The sequence below is a fragment of the Sinohyriopsis cumingii genome, chromosome 1, assembly GCF_028554795.1.
Source record: "Sinohyriopsis cumingii isolate HCF-2022 chromosome 1, ASM2855479v2, whole genome shotgun sequence".
Lineage (NCBI taxonomy): Eukaryota > Metazoa > Mollusca > Bivalvia > Unionida > Unionidae > Sinohyriopsis > Sinohyriopsis cumingii.
The window spans coordinates 71,623,005-71,637,987 of NC_142961.1; the positions used below are offsets into that span (position 1 = coordinate 71,623,005).

A 14,983-nucleotide genomic window follows, 5' to 3' on the forward strand; every position below is an offset into this window, starting at 1 on the left:
GTGAGAAAGCCTGCCAGTAGCTTCTTGTGGGTCGGTGGTTCATTCCAGGGGTTTTCCCGGTTCTTCCGCCATCATTAATACTGGCCACCATGTATAGCTTATCGTGTGCTGAAAAATGGCATTGAACCCCAAACAACAACAACATCAACTAGGCTTTCAGTATTAGTTGCAGCCAGTGTACAGTGACGTCTAACTTTAGTCTTAAAGCATGCATATTATTAATTTTAATTATTATTGGTCTATTGTTATTAACATTTTTTAGTCATTTATTAAAATCTAGTAATGGCCACCTGCATCATTGTATGTTAAGTTAAAAGACTAGCTTCATACATTTTCATTCATTTATGTCTTGAATTGGCAAACTATAAGTTTTGTTAGTGTTTAAGTTTTTCAAATTTTATGTTTGCGTGATCATTATTTTCTATAAATTGCATTGTACTTCTTATCTGGTTTCTGTTTGTTTTTGTATAGAAGTTTAAATTCACTGCATAAACCTTGTTATAACTCACATGGCAAAATACTGCTTGCATTACACTAATAGGGTTATGTTTCTGAACCAGTCGTTGTTATAAAACAAATAATAATGAAATAATCTGTCTCATAATCGGTATCAGCAATTTTAAAAATCGGCTATACGCTGTATCGGCATAATCGGCAAAAGTGACATTTGTACAGCTTTACTCAGGAAACCGAAATCTTATTATTTGACACACGTTATGAATAAAACACTGGTTCTGGATACATTTTAAAATAAAATGATGCTGCTTGTGAGGGGTAAATTTTATGTTATTGCACTAATATGTTGGTTGCATTAGCTGGGTGGCCTTTCACGAGGGGTACTTTTGAACACAAACTAATCTGTGCCAACGGATTCTGGCTGTAAAGAGTGGGTGGCCACTGGTCGGGGGGGGGCGTTCAAGAGGGGGACTACTGTATCATTTTCAAATGTGCACCTTATTTCGTCGTGAATTATTATTATTATTATTATTATTATTATTTTTAACAAGAACACAATTCATCATGAAATAATGTGCTCTTATAAAAATTATTTGCATTTAAAGTGCCCTTAATACAATGTATTATTATTTTTATTATTATTATTACTGTAAAACTGTGAAACTTTTGAGAGACGTTGTAAAGCTCAGATATAAAAGTTCAGTGTTTTAAATGTAGAATTTAAGCATCTTTGTACAGAAATTTTAAGGGACGAGTGGATAAAAGATGAGACAAGAGAGAGAGAGAGAGTGAGCATACACATTTTTAATGTTAACATTATATATTAGATAACTAGTAATTGTATTATCTTTGTCATATCATTCTTGTTGGATGAAAGACGAAAAATTATCTTCTGCATTCTGCCCAAAATGTTACAGGAGTAAAATCCTTAATGCATTTTTTTTCTCTGTTGATTTCCTTTTTTTTGGTATATGTTTCATTAGGGAAAGATAAACATAGTAATGGTTTGAATCGAAAATTGTGAAATTTCAGGTGGCCATTTCATGTTCATGAAAGTTCATGTAAATGACTATTTGTTGAAAGGTTTGTGAAAGTTTATGAATTTTGATGGAATTGGGAATTCATGATTTTTGTCATGTTTTATTTTCATTTCATTGCAAAAACATTGGATCCTTCAGATTACTTAGATGTGCTATGATTTAATTTATTGTAGTTCAAGATCTGCGTCTTTACTTGTTTATTTGATATACCTTTGAAAAGGAATGCTAACATTTAGTAGTGTACCCTTTGATTTTGTCCTTTTGAGAATGTTGTCTATTGCTAAAATGGAAATAGGGATTTTCTATTTGATCTGTAGTTTTAATTTGGAACAACAAGCTACATGAATATTTTTAAGTTATTAACTTTCAACAGTCAAAATCAGTTACAAACTTGAGAACAACGGTCTTTCTGATAGGTTTGATTTAGTGCTGAACTATCCCATGTTAATAATTGTAACTGTAATACCGGTAATTGTAACTACGTGGATATTTAAGTGAAAAAAATATTCAGCGTGTCATCTAACAAACAAAATATGCCAATGATTGCAAAGATAATTCTTATTGGAAAAGATGATCCCATTAATCATATCTACTCAACTACATGTGAAAACATTATCCATGGAGTATACACGCTGTCATGAGTAGTTCACTTCCAATAAAGAAAGGCCTTTATGCATTATTGCGTTAATTATAATTGACCTACTTTATGATTTGTTGATATATAGTAAAAGCTTTGGGCATGTATATTGCCTCTGATGATCATGCAAAATATTGAAACTAAATTGAGTACATAAGCCACTGTTTACGTTTGCAGGAAACAAAAAGAGGCACTGTGAGTGGAAAAGAGTAAAGGGAAGCACTGATGATAAATTGGCCTTTGGGAAACACTATATTGACCCCATGCAGTATTTTAATAATTTCATTTGTAAAATCCCTGGCCCTACAGAGAAAAAATTGACATCTGGCCACTCTTTCTTTTTCCCTTTAACTGGTAATTATGATACCATTGAAATGTAATTGTTGAATACAGTGAGTATTGCTTTGTGATAGACTCTCTTTGCTATAAAATGTGTAAAACCCTTTGAATAAGCACAGCTTGTTAAACTTGTATTGATTTCAACTGTATTACTTACTTAATACACTGCATTGTGTTTTCTTCGACTCATTTATTCTGGTGTATTATGGTGTTGTCCGTACTTTAATGAATGCAAGTCTTGAGACAATGTACCAAAGAACTTTTTTCCAACTTGATGATTGGCATATTCATTCAAACATCATGCTAGATGCTAGAGTTCCTGACTTACAGATTGTTAAGGTACTATTATCAAACATCAGTAGATGAGGTTGAAATTAGGTTGGTATATATAGGGGGTAGAAATCAATTTCCATATTTAATTTTCATCCATTTTCTTTTCATTTTTTTATCTATGTCAGATATGCATTGTTTTGTTGGTCATTTACAATCATTCAGTATTATTTGAATGTTATACCAAATAGACAATAACTCCAACTCACTGTATTCCACTTAACTAGTTTACCATTGTTGCTTTACCAACTATTACATTAAAACTGTTGCCAGTCACTAAAATGTAATTTTCTGCCTAATTCATATAAAGGTGAAACAGTATTGCAGCAACAAAAATAGGGTTAATTGTGGCTCATCAGTTACATTTGCTGGCCTTATTGAGAATTTGAATTATCACAGTACCACCACATGTAAATGAAAAATTTGATCGCATGCTTGATAAAGTAAACCTTTTTGTTTCATAGCAGTTACCACTGCCCTTAACTTATACCTGTAGATCTGGCAAAGAAGTTACACAGCTACTGCTGTGAAAATATTGGAAATATCTTGAACATATTAGTACAATGGTTTGATACAAGTGTAATCTTAAGCATTGACATATATCTTCAACTGCCTTTGATCTAAATTGGTTGATATGGGTTTGGGGGCTATTTGAGTACCACATTTATGAACCATATCTTGTCCATCTAAATCCCCATTCAGTTATATAAAAGTTGTTTGGTTTTGATTATTATCTGCAACAAATAGCTAATGCCACCTGACAAAATCATTTCCTCTCTTGATATATTTTCAGATTATATAACAGTGAACATCTAATTGCTGTCACAAGACAAATAAAACATACATTTTTCATACTTTTCACAAAAACATACATGACAAAGAAAAGAAGAAATTGTTGAAGCAAGAAACAATCTGAAGTGTATCCATTTTACTGACATAATTTGCATGCTCCCTACTTGAAAAGAATTGTCCAGGTAGCAACATTGTAGGAATCATAAACACTTGAGAGTGCTTTTCATTTTGCTGGATTAATTTGATTAGTATTTTGTGTACTTGAAAGCAAAGGAACAATTTCTGTTGCCATGATTTATCAGATTTGTATGTTATATAAACTGCCAGCTTTTGAGAATTTTTTTCACGTTATCTAATTTTAGTACTTTGTTATTCACAGCAGAAAAAGAAAGAAGAGAGGAAAATTGTAACATATGACATAGATACACCTCCAGGAGAAAAGAAAGGTATGTGTTTTATTGGTCTAAATAGTAATGCTGATCATTGTTCCTTTACATCAAATCCTTTGAGAAATAGACTTGTGTTTGAAAAAGTTGGGATTGACTTTGACTAAATATGTCAGATTCCCATAGATATATACTCAGTATTACTGAATTCAATAATTTTAAGACAGTCACAAAACATCTTTTTCAGAAATGTATTTTTCCAGTGATTGGCTCATGCTTGATTATAGGCTCCTCACCCCTCATTTTTTACTCAGTTTTCACTGGGATATAGTCCTTGATTGATAACAAGCCCAATCCATATTGTTTGACAAAGATTGTTTTGCTTTACCCTTTAAACTGCCTTGAAATGTGATTTAAAAAAATACATTTTTATAGACTTGCATCTATCATAAAATGTTACGATTCTGCTAAGAGTTCAACATAGTACCCCTATGAGATTATAGTTATGAACTGATGTCATGAGATCATGAAATGAAATGGTAGTGCAGCACTGAAAATTGCAGAAGTATACCCTTTTGGTGATATTTAACAAAGCACATGCATTGTTCACTGCATTTTATTGTCAAGTGGTAGTAGTAGTTGTTGTTGTTATGGGGTTTTTAATGCTATTTTACTGCACATGATAGGCTATGCATGGTGGCCAGTATTAATGGTGGAGGAAGAACCTGGGAAAACCCTGGGCAGAACCACTGACCTACGAGAAGCTACTGGCAAGCTTTCTCACATACCCACATTAGCCGAATCCTAGACTCGAACCCATGCAGGCAGAGGTGAGATGGCATTAAATCCGTAACGGAGAGCGCTTTAGACCACTCGGCCACTCAGGGACCCGTCAAGTGGTAGTAAAGACTAATGATGACATAATGTGAAAATACTAAATTGGTCCATAAAAGTGTTCTATATTAAAAGTAAAGATATTTGTTCTTCATTGCTCATCAGAAGATCATCCTAGGATCACAAAACAACAAATGTCTTCATTTTAAGAAAAAAAATTAAAAAGAATTAATAAAATATGAGTAATTAAAGTAAGAAATATGAAAAAATTATGTGTTTTATACTGTTTTTGTTCTTTTGATATGTTGGTGGAGATTTACAAAATTTGAATCAAACTGACATCATGTCATTTTTTTATCAATAAAAATCTTGATCCAGTTAGAAAATATCGATTACATATGATGAGTAGTGACTGAGTGAAGTCACATCATGTGCAGCACATTTTTAGCAATTCCAGAACACACAGAAACAGAAACAATTACAAACTTAAATGTATGTAATCTGTTAAACATTCTATGATGTCTGAAAAATATTTGTTCACAAGAAAATAATAATCCAAGTAGAATAAACACCATTGTCTATTCACTCACATGATATACATTTCCTACTGGAAGTATTTTGTGATTTTAGGCTGTTTTGAGACTGTTTTTTCTTATTTCTTCTAAATAGCAAAGTCTAGAATAATTCTCAGATGGATGATTTTGGTCATACTTACATAACCCACTCCAACATGCTAAAAGGCAAAGACCCACCAGAGTGCGTTTCTTGCAACGAACCATTCACTGTTAAGCACTTTATGATAGAGTGTTTCGGTCTCCAACCTACACACAATCAGTTCTATAATGTGCATGATATGAAGGAACTTTTTTATGCAATAAATGTCTCTTGTATTCTAAAGTTCATGAAAGAAGTAAACATTTATTCTTAGATATAACTTTTATGTTATGACCTTGAGTATTTATATGTAATGTATATACCATCCTTCATACTCAATACCTTTACATCTAAATCTTCATTAACACACACCATTTACATTCCACGTTGATCGGGAAGCTTTATATATTACCATCTTATCATTTTGCTTTTAACTGTTTGATTTTATTATTGCTGGTTGATAAGAAACCTTATATCAGTTTTAAATAATTCTATATATAACCCTTTGTATGGCGCTAAATAGCCTAGCAGTGCTGATGCGCTGTAAAAATACAATCAATCAATCAATCAAAATTTTGGGAGGGGGGGTCAGCGTCCATGCTTTCTATCCACATCAGTCCATTCTCAAATGCATATCTGGCATTGAAACACCATGGGTTGTTTCCAGCAGGTCGTACTGGACACTCCTACTTCCTGTTGATTGGAATCTTAGTTTTCTTTCGTGGCACCTAGGAAGAACTGGATGACATCACCGTCAGTCTTATATTGAACAGTGGGGCAGTCATTGACCAATGACATTTATGGCTTATTAGAGACATGGGTAATTTATGGTGACCAGTAGCCTGTAAGGAATACAATTTCTAAACATGATTTTATACAACTGAGGCTTGTTAGAGTTAAACTGTGACTGTAAAAACATATTCTAGTAATGGCAGGGCTGAGCAAATCCCATAGCCCAACGTCCTGGACTGGTAATTTTTGAAGTCAGACAAGTAAAAATTTTCAAGTCACTAGTTCAGGACAAGTGCGTTTTAAAAAAGTTGGGCTAGTTCTTATTTTTATGTTTAATCACTATATGTGCCTTTATTTGGCCAATCATGCCCTCTGGGCATACTGAATACTTTATTCTATCCCTCTTCGTGTATACATTTACATCCTGTTACCACTTGACTGCATATTGGGCTAAATGACCAAATTATCAGCAAATCAAAACACGTCAAGCAAAAGAAAGCCAGTATGATCATTTGGCAGTGTTTTAAGTGGTTTTGTTGCAATGAGTTTACTCAGTCTAGATCATAACGAGTGGCTCACTATGATTTTAATCCAGCGAGTCAGTGGAATTAAATTAATGAAAGGTACTTTACCGACATCAGTGTTGGTTTCCTTTATGAACTGATTAAATGACAGTAATGATTCTTTAATTTATAATTGATTATACAGATGATTAACTTCCACGTGCGATATTGTGTTTGAAGCGATACAGTTATGCTAATTAATGAGCTGTTTCAGTTCGTATTTAAAAGAGAAAATTGATGTTATGATCACTTTGGAAGTAGTTGTCAAGCAAGCTGATAGTTACTCTGTGGATAAAATGAGTTTGCTAAATTATTTTCACAAGGAAGGTAATAACGGCGATTCGGCGATTGTAAATTTGTTTGAAAATGGAGGGATACTGAGTGTGTGGTAGTTATTTCTGAGCGTGAACGAGGATTTAGTTCAATGAACTTAATCAAGACTTCTTTAAGGAATTCCTTAAACCAAAAGAGATTACAAATGCTAATGAACATTTCTGCAAATGGACCAGAGCTTGAGGACTTTAACCCAGACACAGCTATCAACTGCTGGCTTAGTACTGGTGCAGGTGGCAGACATATACATGGACATGTTTTCAAATCCATCAGCTAAAACATATATACATGAACCTAAAGAAGCCAAATGTATAACAGCCAATGTTTTTAAAAAATTTAATTCTTTTAAGAAATAATTATGTTGTATATGATTTTGTGTTTTTTTTTTTCTTCTATGGATTAAGTACATACGCCTCATAAAATCTCGGCAAGTGATTACCTAAATTTTGGGACCAGTGAAAAGTAAGTTGGGACTAGTGAAGAGAAAGGTGGGACTAGTGAATTTTCTGAAACCACTTGTCCTGGACTAGTGGTTAAGAAAAAAATTTGCTCAGCCCTGGTTGTACTAAAGTGCTTTGTAATGCGGGGATAGCTGTATAAAGAGAGTGAAATATGTTTTAAGTAGAGTGTGGAGCAACTCGTCAGTAGAGATGAATGACATATTTGATTGACTATTAGATATACATGTAATGGAATAACAATTGTAAATGACTGAAAATGAGTATGAATGGAGTGAACATACTATTCGAGGAAGTCCTGTATTTGAAAAGAAATAATATTTTTTTCTTCAAGTGATAGAATGAAATATAAATGTTTTGTAATTGTGTCGGTGTTGTCAAGGTAACAATTAGCATATTTCATGCTGATGTACTGGGGTCAGTACTCCCATCTAAAGTATTTAAAAAAATTTTAATGAAGAAAATTCTTAAATATACATGTCAGTGCTAAAAAAAAAAATCCAATAGCCATATGCCTGGGGTCCTTCTAATTTAATTTTTGCCCCTCCTATATTCTAAGTGAAGTGCTTATTGGGCTTGTCAACAAAGAAGTATAATTTGTTTGTGAAAACTTGGATCACATGGACAAAATGCAGACTTTTATTTTTAGGCTGCTGAAAGACTGTTGGAGTTTAATATTTATCCACATGTATATCCCTTACTTTTATGAAGATTGTCTACTTACTGTACTTTTATTGATAGCTGTTAACTGGTATTAGGACAAAAATAGTTTTTAAAGCCATCTACCACACATAGTGTTTTATAGCTGATATCTGAAAATCAGCATTAAAAAAATATGAAAAGACGTGATATTTGTTCACATTCAACCCACACATTATAAAAACCAATGAGAATCAGTCTACTAGGACTGGAACTGTTACATCAGTTGTTGATACCAGTGCAGTGATGCATGGCTGAGTATTTTGATTAAGGCTAAGTGTATGCTACAAGCTGTGAATGATCATCTTGTTGTTGTAATCTGCAGAGTTTAGGCCAAATGCAGTATGTTTTCTAAGGTGCTGTAAGAAATAATGTGATCAAAGGTGGTCCATGGTGGCTTTTGAGTCTTTGATTAAATTCCAGTTGGCGGAGGTGAGATTACATGGAAAGACTGACCTAACAATAATTTTGGCCAAAAAACTTGTAAGTAATGCATGACTAGTTTAACATATTAAGTGGCACTGTATAAAGCATACATGCTTCAGATGCTAAGGAACCAACTCTGCTGATTCATTCAGCAAAGATGACCTTGATAGAGCAATTGGACAATGGTTGACATCAGGGCTTTATATGAGATATTCTGATTAACCACACAAGTCAGTTGAATGATTTCGTTCTGCATGGATAATTATATCCATTGAGAATGTGGTGAAAGTATTTTGCATGAAATATGAACAGGTAATACTCAAAGTACAATTAAGAACACTGACCCCAAGCCCCACCCCACCCCATTGCTGTTTGCAAAGTTGGGTTCAAATAGTGTATGGGTTTGGAAGACTGCTTTTCTAAACTTGCATCACTAAGAACTGGAGCACCAATAACACAAAAAGCAATGCAAAATATATATCATGTGCCAACGTAACCTTGATAATGAAGATAATGATTGCATCTAAAGTATTTTCAGCTTGTATTTACAGCTTTTAAAAAAAGCAAAAGAAGGCATCAGTGACAACTTTGCTGATACTGCAAAACCATTCCAGATTTAATGTGATGTGCCATGGGATATGGTGATGGTACTGGGGGGAGAACAAGTAGGAAGAATGGGCATTTAAATAAAAAATGTGACTGAAAGGTGGGAAAGGTGGAAATATTATAGTAATATTTCCATGGTGCCATATTTCTGATCCATTGTGTTCATAAGCCGATTTTTATAACAGTTCATTTCTTGGGGCATCATGAGGTTTCCCCTATTCCAAATTGAATGAATTGGCTCAAAATTAGTTACATCTCTTCCATCCAGTTTTGAGTGTTTTTTCTCAGAGAGATGATTTAATTGGTCTCTCACTTATTTGAATGAATGCTATAGAATCATTGGAATGTGTGCACATGCTACCTTCCAGTTATTCATTCAACAGTTTTATTATTTGTCCAAAACTCTGTTCATGCTTCTGTGCATCTTTCTGTTCAAATTTGATGTGACCATCTGTTTGCTAATTAATGAGAACATGCATTTATCTTTTTACTCTGTACATACTTCCATCATCCTTTTAATTTAAGAAATGCAACAACGGTGAGAAGAAGCAGAATTATTTTGATCCATGAATATTATGTTCATGAAATGGCAAGTGTATATTTGTGTTGGTATTCCACATAGTGAGATAGTGTTTGTGTGATTGCATATATAGATATGTTTGTTCAAGGAAACATGTTATCACTTTGATGAAAACAAATGATTGTACACTGAAGTGTAATTTTATCATTATAATTTAGTTTATAAAAATATTCCTTTTTTGATCACTTTACTGTACTCTTGGATTTATAATAAGGGAAAGGAACTACCAAAGTGTTAAGAAAATTAATAAATAAAAATATGCTAATGCAAAATAAATTGTTTACCACTCTCTCTTCTCTGTCTCACTCTCACACACCTGTGTCACTACATACATATTGTTATTCATGCATATTTTCCAGTAATGAAGACAACTGTCATTTACAGGAATAATGTAGATGAACTCGGTTAATGTTACCAATTCTGATCTGAATATGAAGAAGAAATATTTCTGTAATAGTAACTTCAGTATCTTTAACTACAAATAACAAAACCAACTACACTACATTCAGGATTTTCATTGACACATGCCATAAGGTTTTGATGCATGGAATTTAAATTTGACCCATTTTTGACACATGGAAATTCAAACCTATGCATTTTCACGATGCATGTTGATTTCAATAACTTCATCATCAATAGTATTGGGGAACAAATTCATGTGACTATAAATATTGTGAAATTATTAAAGACAAGTTGAATTTTTTTGGTAAGTTTTTTAGTTTTTCAAATGATTAATTTGGTTTGTTTTATGATCATAAGTTACACCAGGAGCAGTTTTTTAATAAGTGTAAAATGCGTTTTTGAACAGGGGCCTTTGGCCCAATAGACCCCCGGATTGGGGGTGTTGTCCCTCAAGACCACATTGGGGAAGGACCCCCAAACCCCCTTAAACTTTTTTCAGCTCTTTTTTTATGAAAGATCAAGTTCATGTCTGTGTCAAGTGTGAATCTTAATAACAATGACATCAGTGGTCAACCGTCATTGATCTTGTGAATGAAATTTAAAATGCTTGTTTGTTTGTTTTTAAATCTTGGCAGTGAACTACAAGATATACTTATTTTCCTTCTTCATTAAATATACTGGCTCATACTAATTAATGACAAAGACTTAAGAAGTATTTTTTCTTGCTTTGTCTCAGTCTCATAAGTGACCTGTCAGTAATGGCCATTCTGACCCCCCAGTCTTCAAAATAAGAACTGTAAGAAGGAGAATACATCTCCTCAAGTTGTAGGAAATCTTAAGTATCAGCTGTGCAAGTAAGTGTTTCCCTTTATTGAACATGAGACAGATTGCTCCATGAATAACAACAATCCCAGCTTCAACATGGTGCTAAAAACAAATGACTCTGGAGATTTCAGGTTTGACTGTTGAGATCTTGGTGTCACGGGTTAAATGACTCTTCAGTTTTGAAATCTATTGAGAATCCTGTACATTACTAAAATAAATCTTTGGTATACACTGAATAATCTTGCCAAGAAAACAATTTTCAATGATGCAATTGAGAACCATTTGACACCTGATGCAAAAACCTTATAATGGAGAAGAAAATGTTCACCATATTGAAGACAGTGTTAGAATCGAATAGCTAATGAGAAGTGTCATTTCTGATAAATAAAAATGGAAAGAACTTCATTTTGCACATGAATGGATACACCGTAGCACAGAAACAGAACATGTCGCTTGTATATAGAGAACATTGATACATGTCATTTAATGTTTTCAGCTGTATATGACATTTTGCATTACAAACACAGTATTGACTAATACCCATGTTCTGTGAAGTACCCTTATAAGATAGGTATATTCAGGAAAAATATTAAAAGCTGACAAGGCTGATCTTAGTTATAAGAGAACCTTAGTTCTTTGTTAGTCATGCCCTCTTTTCTCATTGTGGGCAAGAATCCTTATTTAAAATTTTCACTGTAACTTTAAAAAGTAATTCTTGAATTTAAAACGCTGATCATATCATCCATATTTTCATAGAAAGGGAAACAATAGTTAGATGATTGTATTTCTACTGCTATAATCAAGGAGTGTAATGTTACACCATTTGCATATAGAGTGCCTTGTTACAGAAGTTTTAGCTGTCTTTTAATTCCCATGATTTATTTTTCAGATACCAAATGTTCTATGCCAGACTCTTACAACCCAGCCTATGTGGAGGCAGCCTGGTATGAATGGTGGGTTAAATCTGGTTTTTTCAAGCCTGAGTATGCCGTAAGTTGATAGTCCTATTCATTCTTTATTCATCTGATGTTTATTTATTTGGAAAATCTAATTCCAGGATTTCAGGTATTTATAAAGATGGAATGCTCTTACATACTTGAATGACTTAGTAGTTCTTTGGTTTCCATGCATTTTTACAGTCCTGGATTTGATCCTTGTTAGGACACTGAAGGCAATCTTTAGTCAGCTATTCTCAATCACTTGTTCCATCAGGTATACTGGGCTCAGTGATGTTATTGCTTTTGCTATATCAACAATTGAGTATATTGTTTTTAAAATTAGTGATCACGGGGATGCAACCAATTTTTCTGTTGCTAGAAGTGACTACAATCAGGGTTCGACACTATTGCAGGTCTGCTTGCCGAGGCCACCTAATTTTCAGAGGAACTACCACTTTCCTAAATCTGGGTGGACTGTGTGGCTTGTTATTTTAAATTATAGATATTAAAAAATAAAAATATATCTGTCCCATATTATAGAATTATATAAATCTTTCCTTTAATTATAAACATGTCAAACATGGCAAAAATGAAAGCAAAACAAAGTTAAAACAAAGATCATGCTTAAACCTTTTAAACCAAAGTATCATTATCGTTTGGGCACTTAACTTCATTAATCATATAAGAGCATCAAGCGTTGATGTGATTGATTTATTTGTTATGTGTCTTTGCATGTTTGAAAAATACGGAGATTTCTTGATAATGTCTCTCTGCCACACAAAATGCCAAAAACAAAAAGATGAGAAACTTGCACTGCAACATTTGTATGAGAAAACCAAAAGAGAATGAAAATTCCAAGATACCTGGAAGCAGGAATCTGCATGGCTAGGAGAAGGATGAGATGACATGTTCAATTTGTTCTGCATATGGCACAGTGGGAACATTTGTAGTTGGCTGCAAAAGTTTTAACTTTGACAGAGTAAGTACTCATGACTCATCAGAGAGTAACAAAAGGAATAGCTTAACCCTTTCATCACTAAGTTACTTTGGGGGCATAGAGTTCTCAACACTAAGTAACTTTGGAGTTGTAAAGCAAAATGACTTGTGAATTTTGAAATAACATAACTTTGACAATTTTAAAGATATCTGGCTGGATTAGGTGTCAAAATCAAGGTTAAAAATCAAATTTTATGACTAATTGACTAAAATGTGCATATCTGTTACAACTGTTAAAATACAGGTGCAAACAGGTAACACAACAGGTAAATTACAAGTAATTATCTATATAACTTAGAAAACTTAGAAAGTTCCCAAAACTTGTTCAGTTGACCCTAGATGTTCTCATGAATAATTCCAGTAGCAACACAAGTCTTTCTTTCAGGTATTTGACAGGTAGAAATTAAAATTCCATAAAATGCCTTGACTTCATCCAAGGTGAGATCTGTCCACACATCTGTATCGCCTCTGGCACGTTTGATCATCGCATTCAAATTCGTTAAATGGACAATGTTTCCAAAAACTTCATCTGAATAGAATATTTGAAAATATTCCAAAGCTTTCCTGGAGCCATCTAACACTCGGGTGGGTCCAACTCTCTCAGAAAACTGAAACAAATCTCTTTGGTTTTTCCAACTTCGTCCAAACAAAATTACGTGGAGCATACACTTCCTCCGGTTCAAAACCTTCAAAGTCCTCATCATCGTCATCACTGTCACCCACAAGCACATTTCCATTGCTTCTCCAGATGACTATTCTCATTTTCATCCAACTTTACTAGGTTGAAATTGGTAAAATCCTCTGATAATTAAAAATCTGACACTTCACTCTCATCTGATCTTTCTTCAAACTCTGCCATTTTGGATACAAGTTTCACCATTCGGAAAACTTGTTAAAAGTGCCTACTTTGTTTGATATTTCTAGTTGTATGCAAGCTAAACTCACGAGATAATCCAAATATAATATCTACATTACAAGTACGAAGTTATTAGAGATACCCCTAAAATTTATATAGTCCGGTACTATAACTTTAGAGAAGAACACTGCCCCAGGCCGGTAAAGCGGTCCATAGTGTTTACCGACTTACTTCCCCTGGACCGGAAAACCGGTCCATAGTGATGAAAGGTTTAAGAAAGAAAGCTGAGAAGGCAACACCTAGCTCTTCTGAAGGCAATAAGTCTGTTATGTTGCTGAATAACGCAGCTTTTGAAAAACTATGTTTCATGTTTAGAAATGCTCATTTTGTCACATAACATTGACGCCCATATACTGTGTGAAATAAATTGTGTTGGACAAAGCAAAAGGTTTGGAAATAGGCAGTATCTACCTGACGGACAAATATTGTCAAAAGGTTATCAGGCCTATTGCTGAACCTATTAGGTCAGAACAGGACCTTATCATTTCCTCCAGTCAGTCTAGAGGCAGGTATTATATATTTTAATTCATCTTTTGAGTGCAAAATAAATATTATTAACTTTCATTTTCTGTTATTGAATTTAAACTATTAAACGTGACATTTAAACTATAAACCAGAAATTTAAACTATTAATCCAGACATTTATATTTAGATACATTCCGTTTATAGAATTGTAAATTTTTAGACCAACAATTTAAATTTCTATTTATACCACTTATGTATCTTAAACTTATAAACTGCCAATTTAACTTCAGATCTGCTCTAGTTTATTTAATTTTGTTAATTCAGTAATTTATTGTTTCATCTTAGGTTTACATTTTATTGGTACAAACAATGTACTTGAGGCAGACAGTGTTGATGAATTTAATGTAAACTGTAATTAAATAACAATTTTGTATATGTGTGTTTTATTTTATTATATAGATTACATATTTTTTCATTAAGTATAACCATAAATGAGAAGGATCTTATATGAATCAGAATGACCACCGGTTTTCAAAAGCATGAAGTCCTGTGGGCTTTCTGCTTAAAAAAGTTAAG

The 14,983-nt window shown here is 33.4% G+C and overlaps 1 protein-coding gene across 2 annotated transcripts in view; it reads left to right on the forward strand.

Annotated features, from left to right (window-relative positions):
- The window catches only part of LOC149807097 (valine--tRNA ligase-like), a 90,571-nt gene that overhangs the window by 6,370 nt on the left and 69,218 nt on the right, over positions 1–14,983 (forward strand). The window contains exons 2-3 of one of the 2 annotated variants that reach the window (XM_089961934.1): positions 3,974–4,040; positions 11,982–12,082. In XM_089961934.1, coding sequence (XP_089818060.1) covers positions 3,974–4,040; positions 11,982–12,082 — 168 coding nt within the window. The remainder of the gene's footprint in view (positions 1–3,973; positions 4,041–11,981; positions 12,083–14,983) is intronic. The other variant, XM_089961942.1, reaches the window with a different exon arrangement.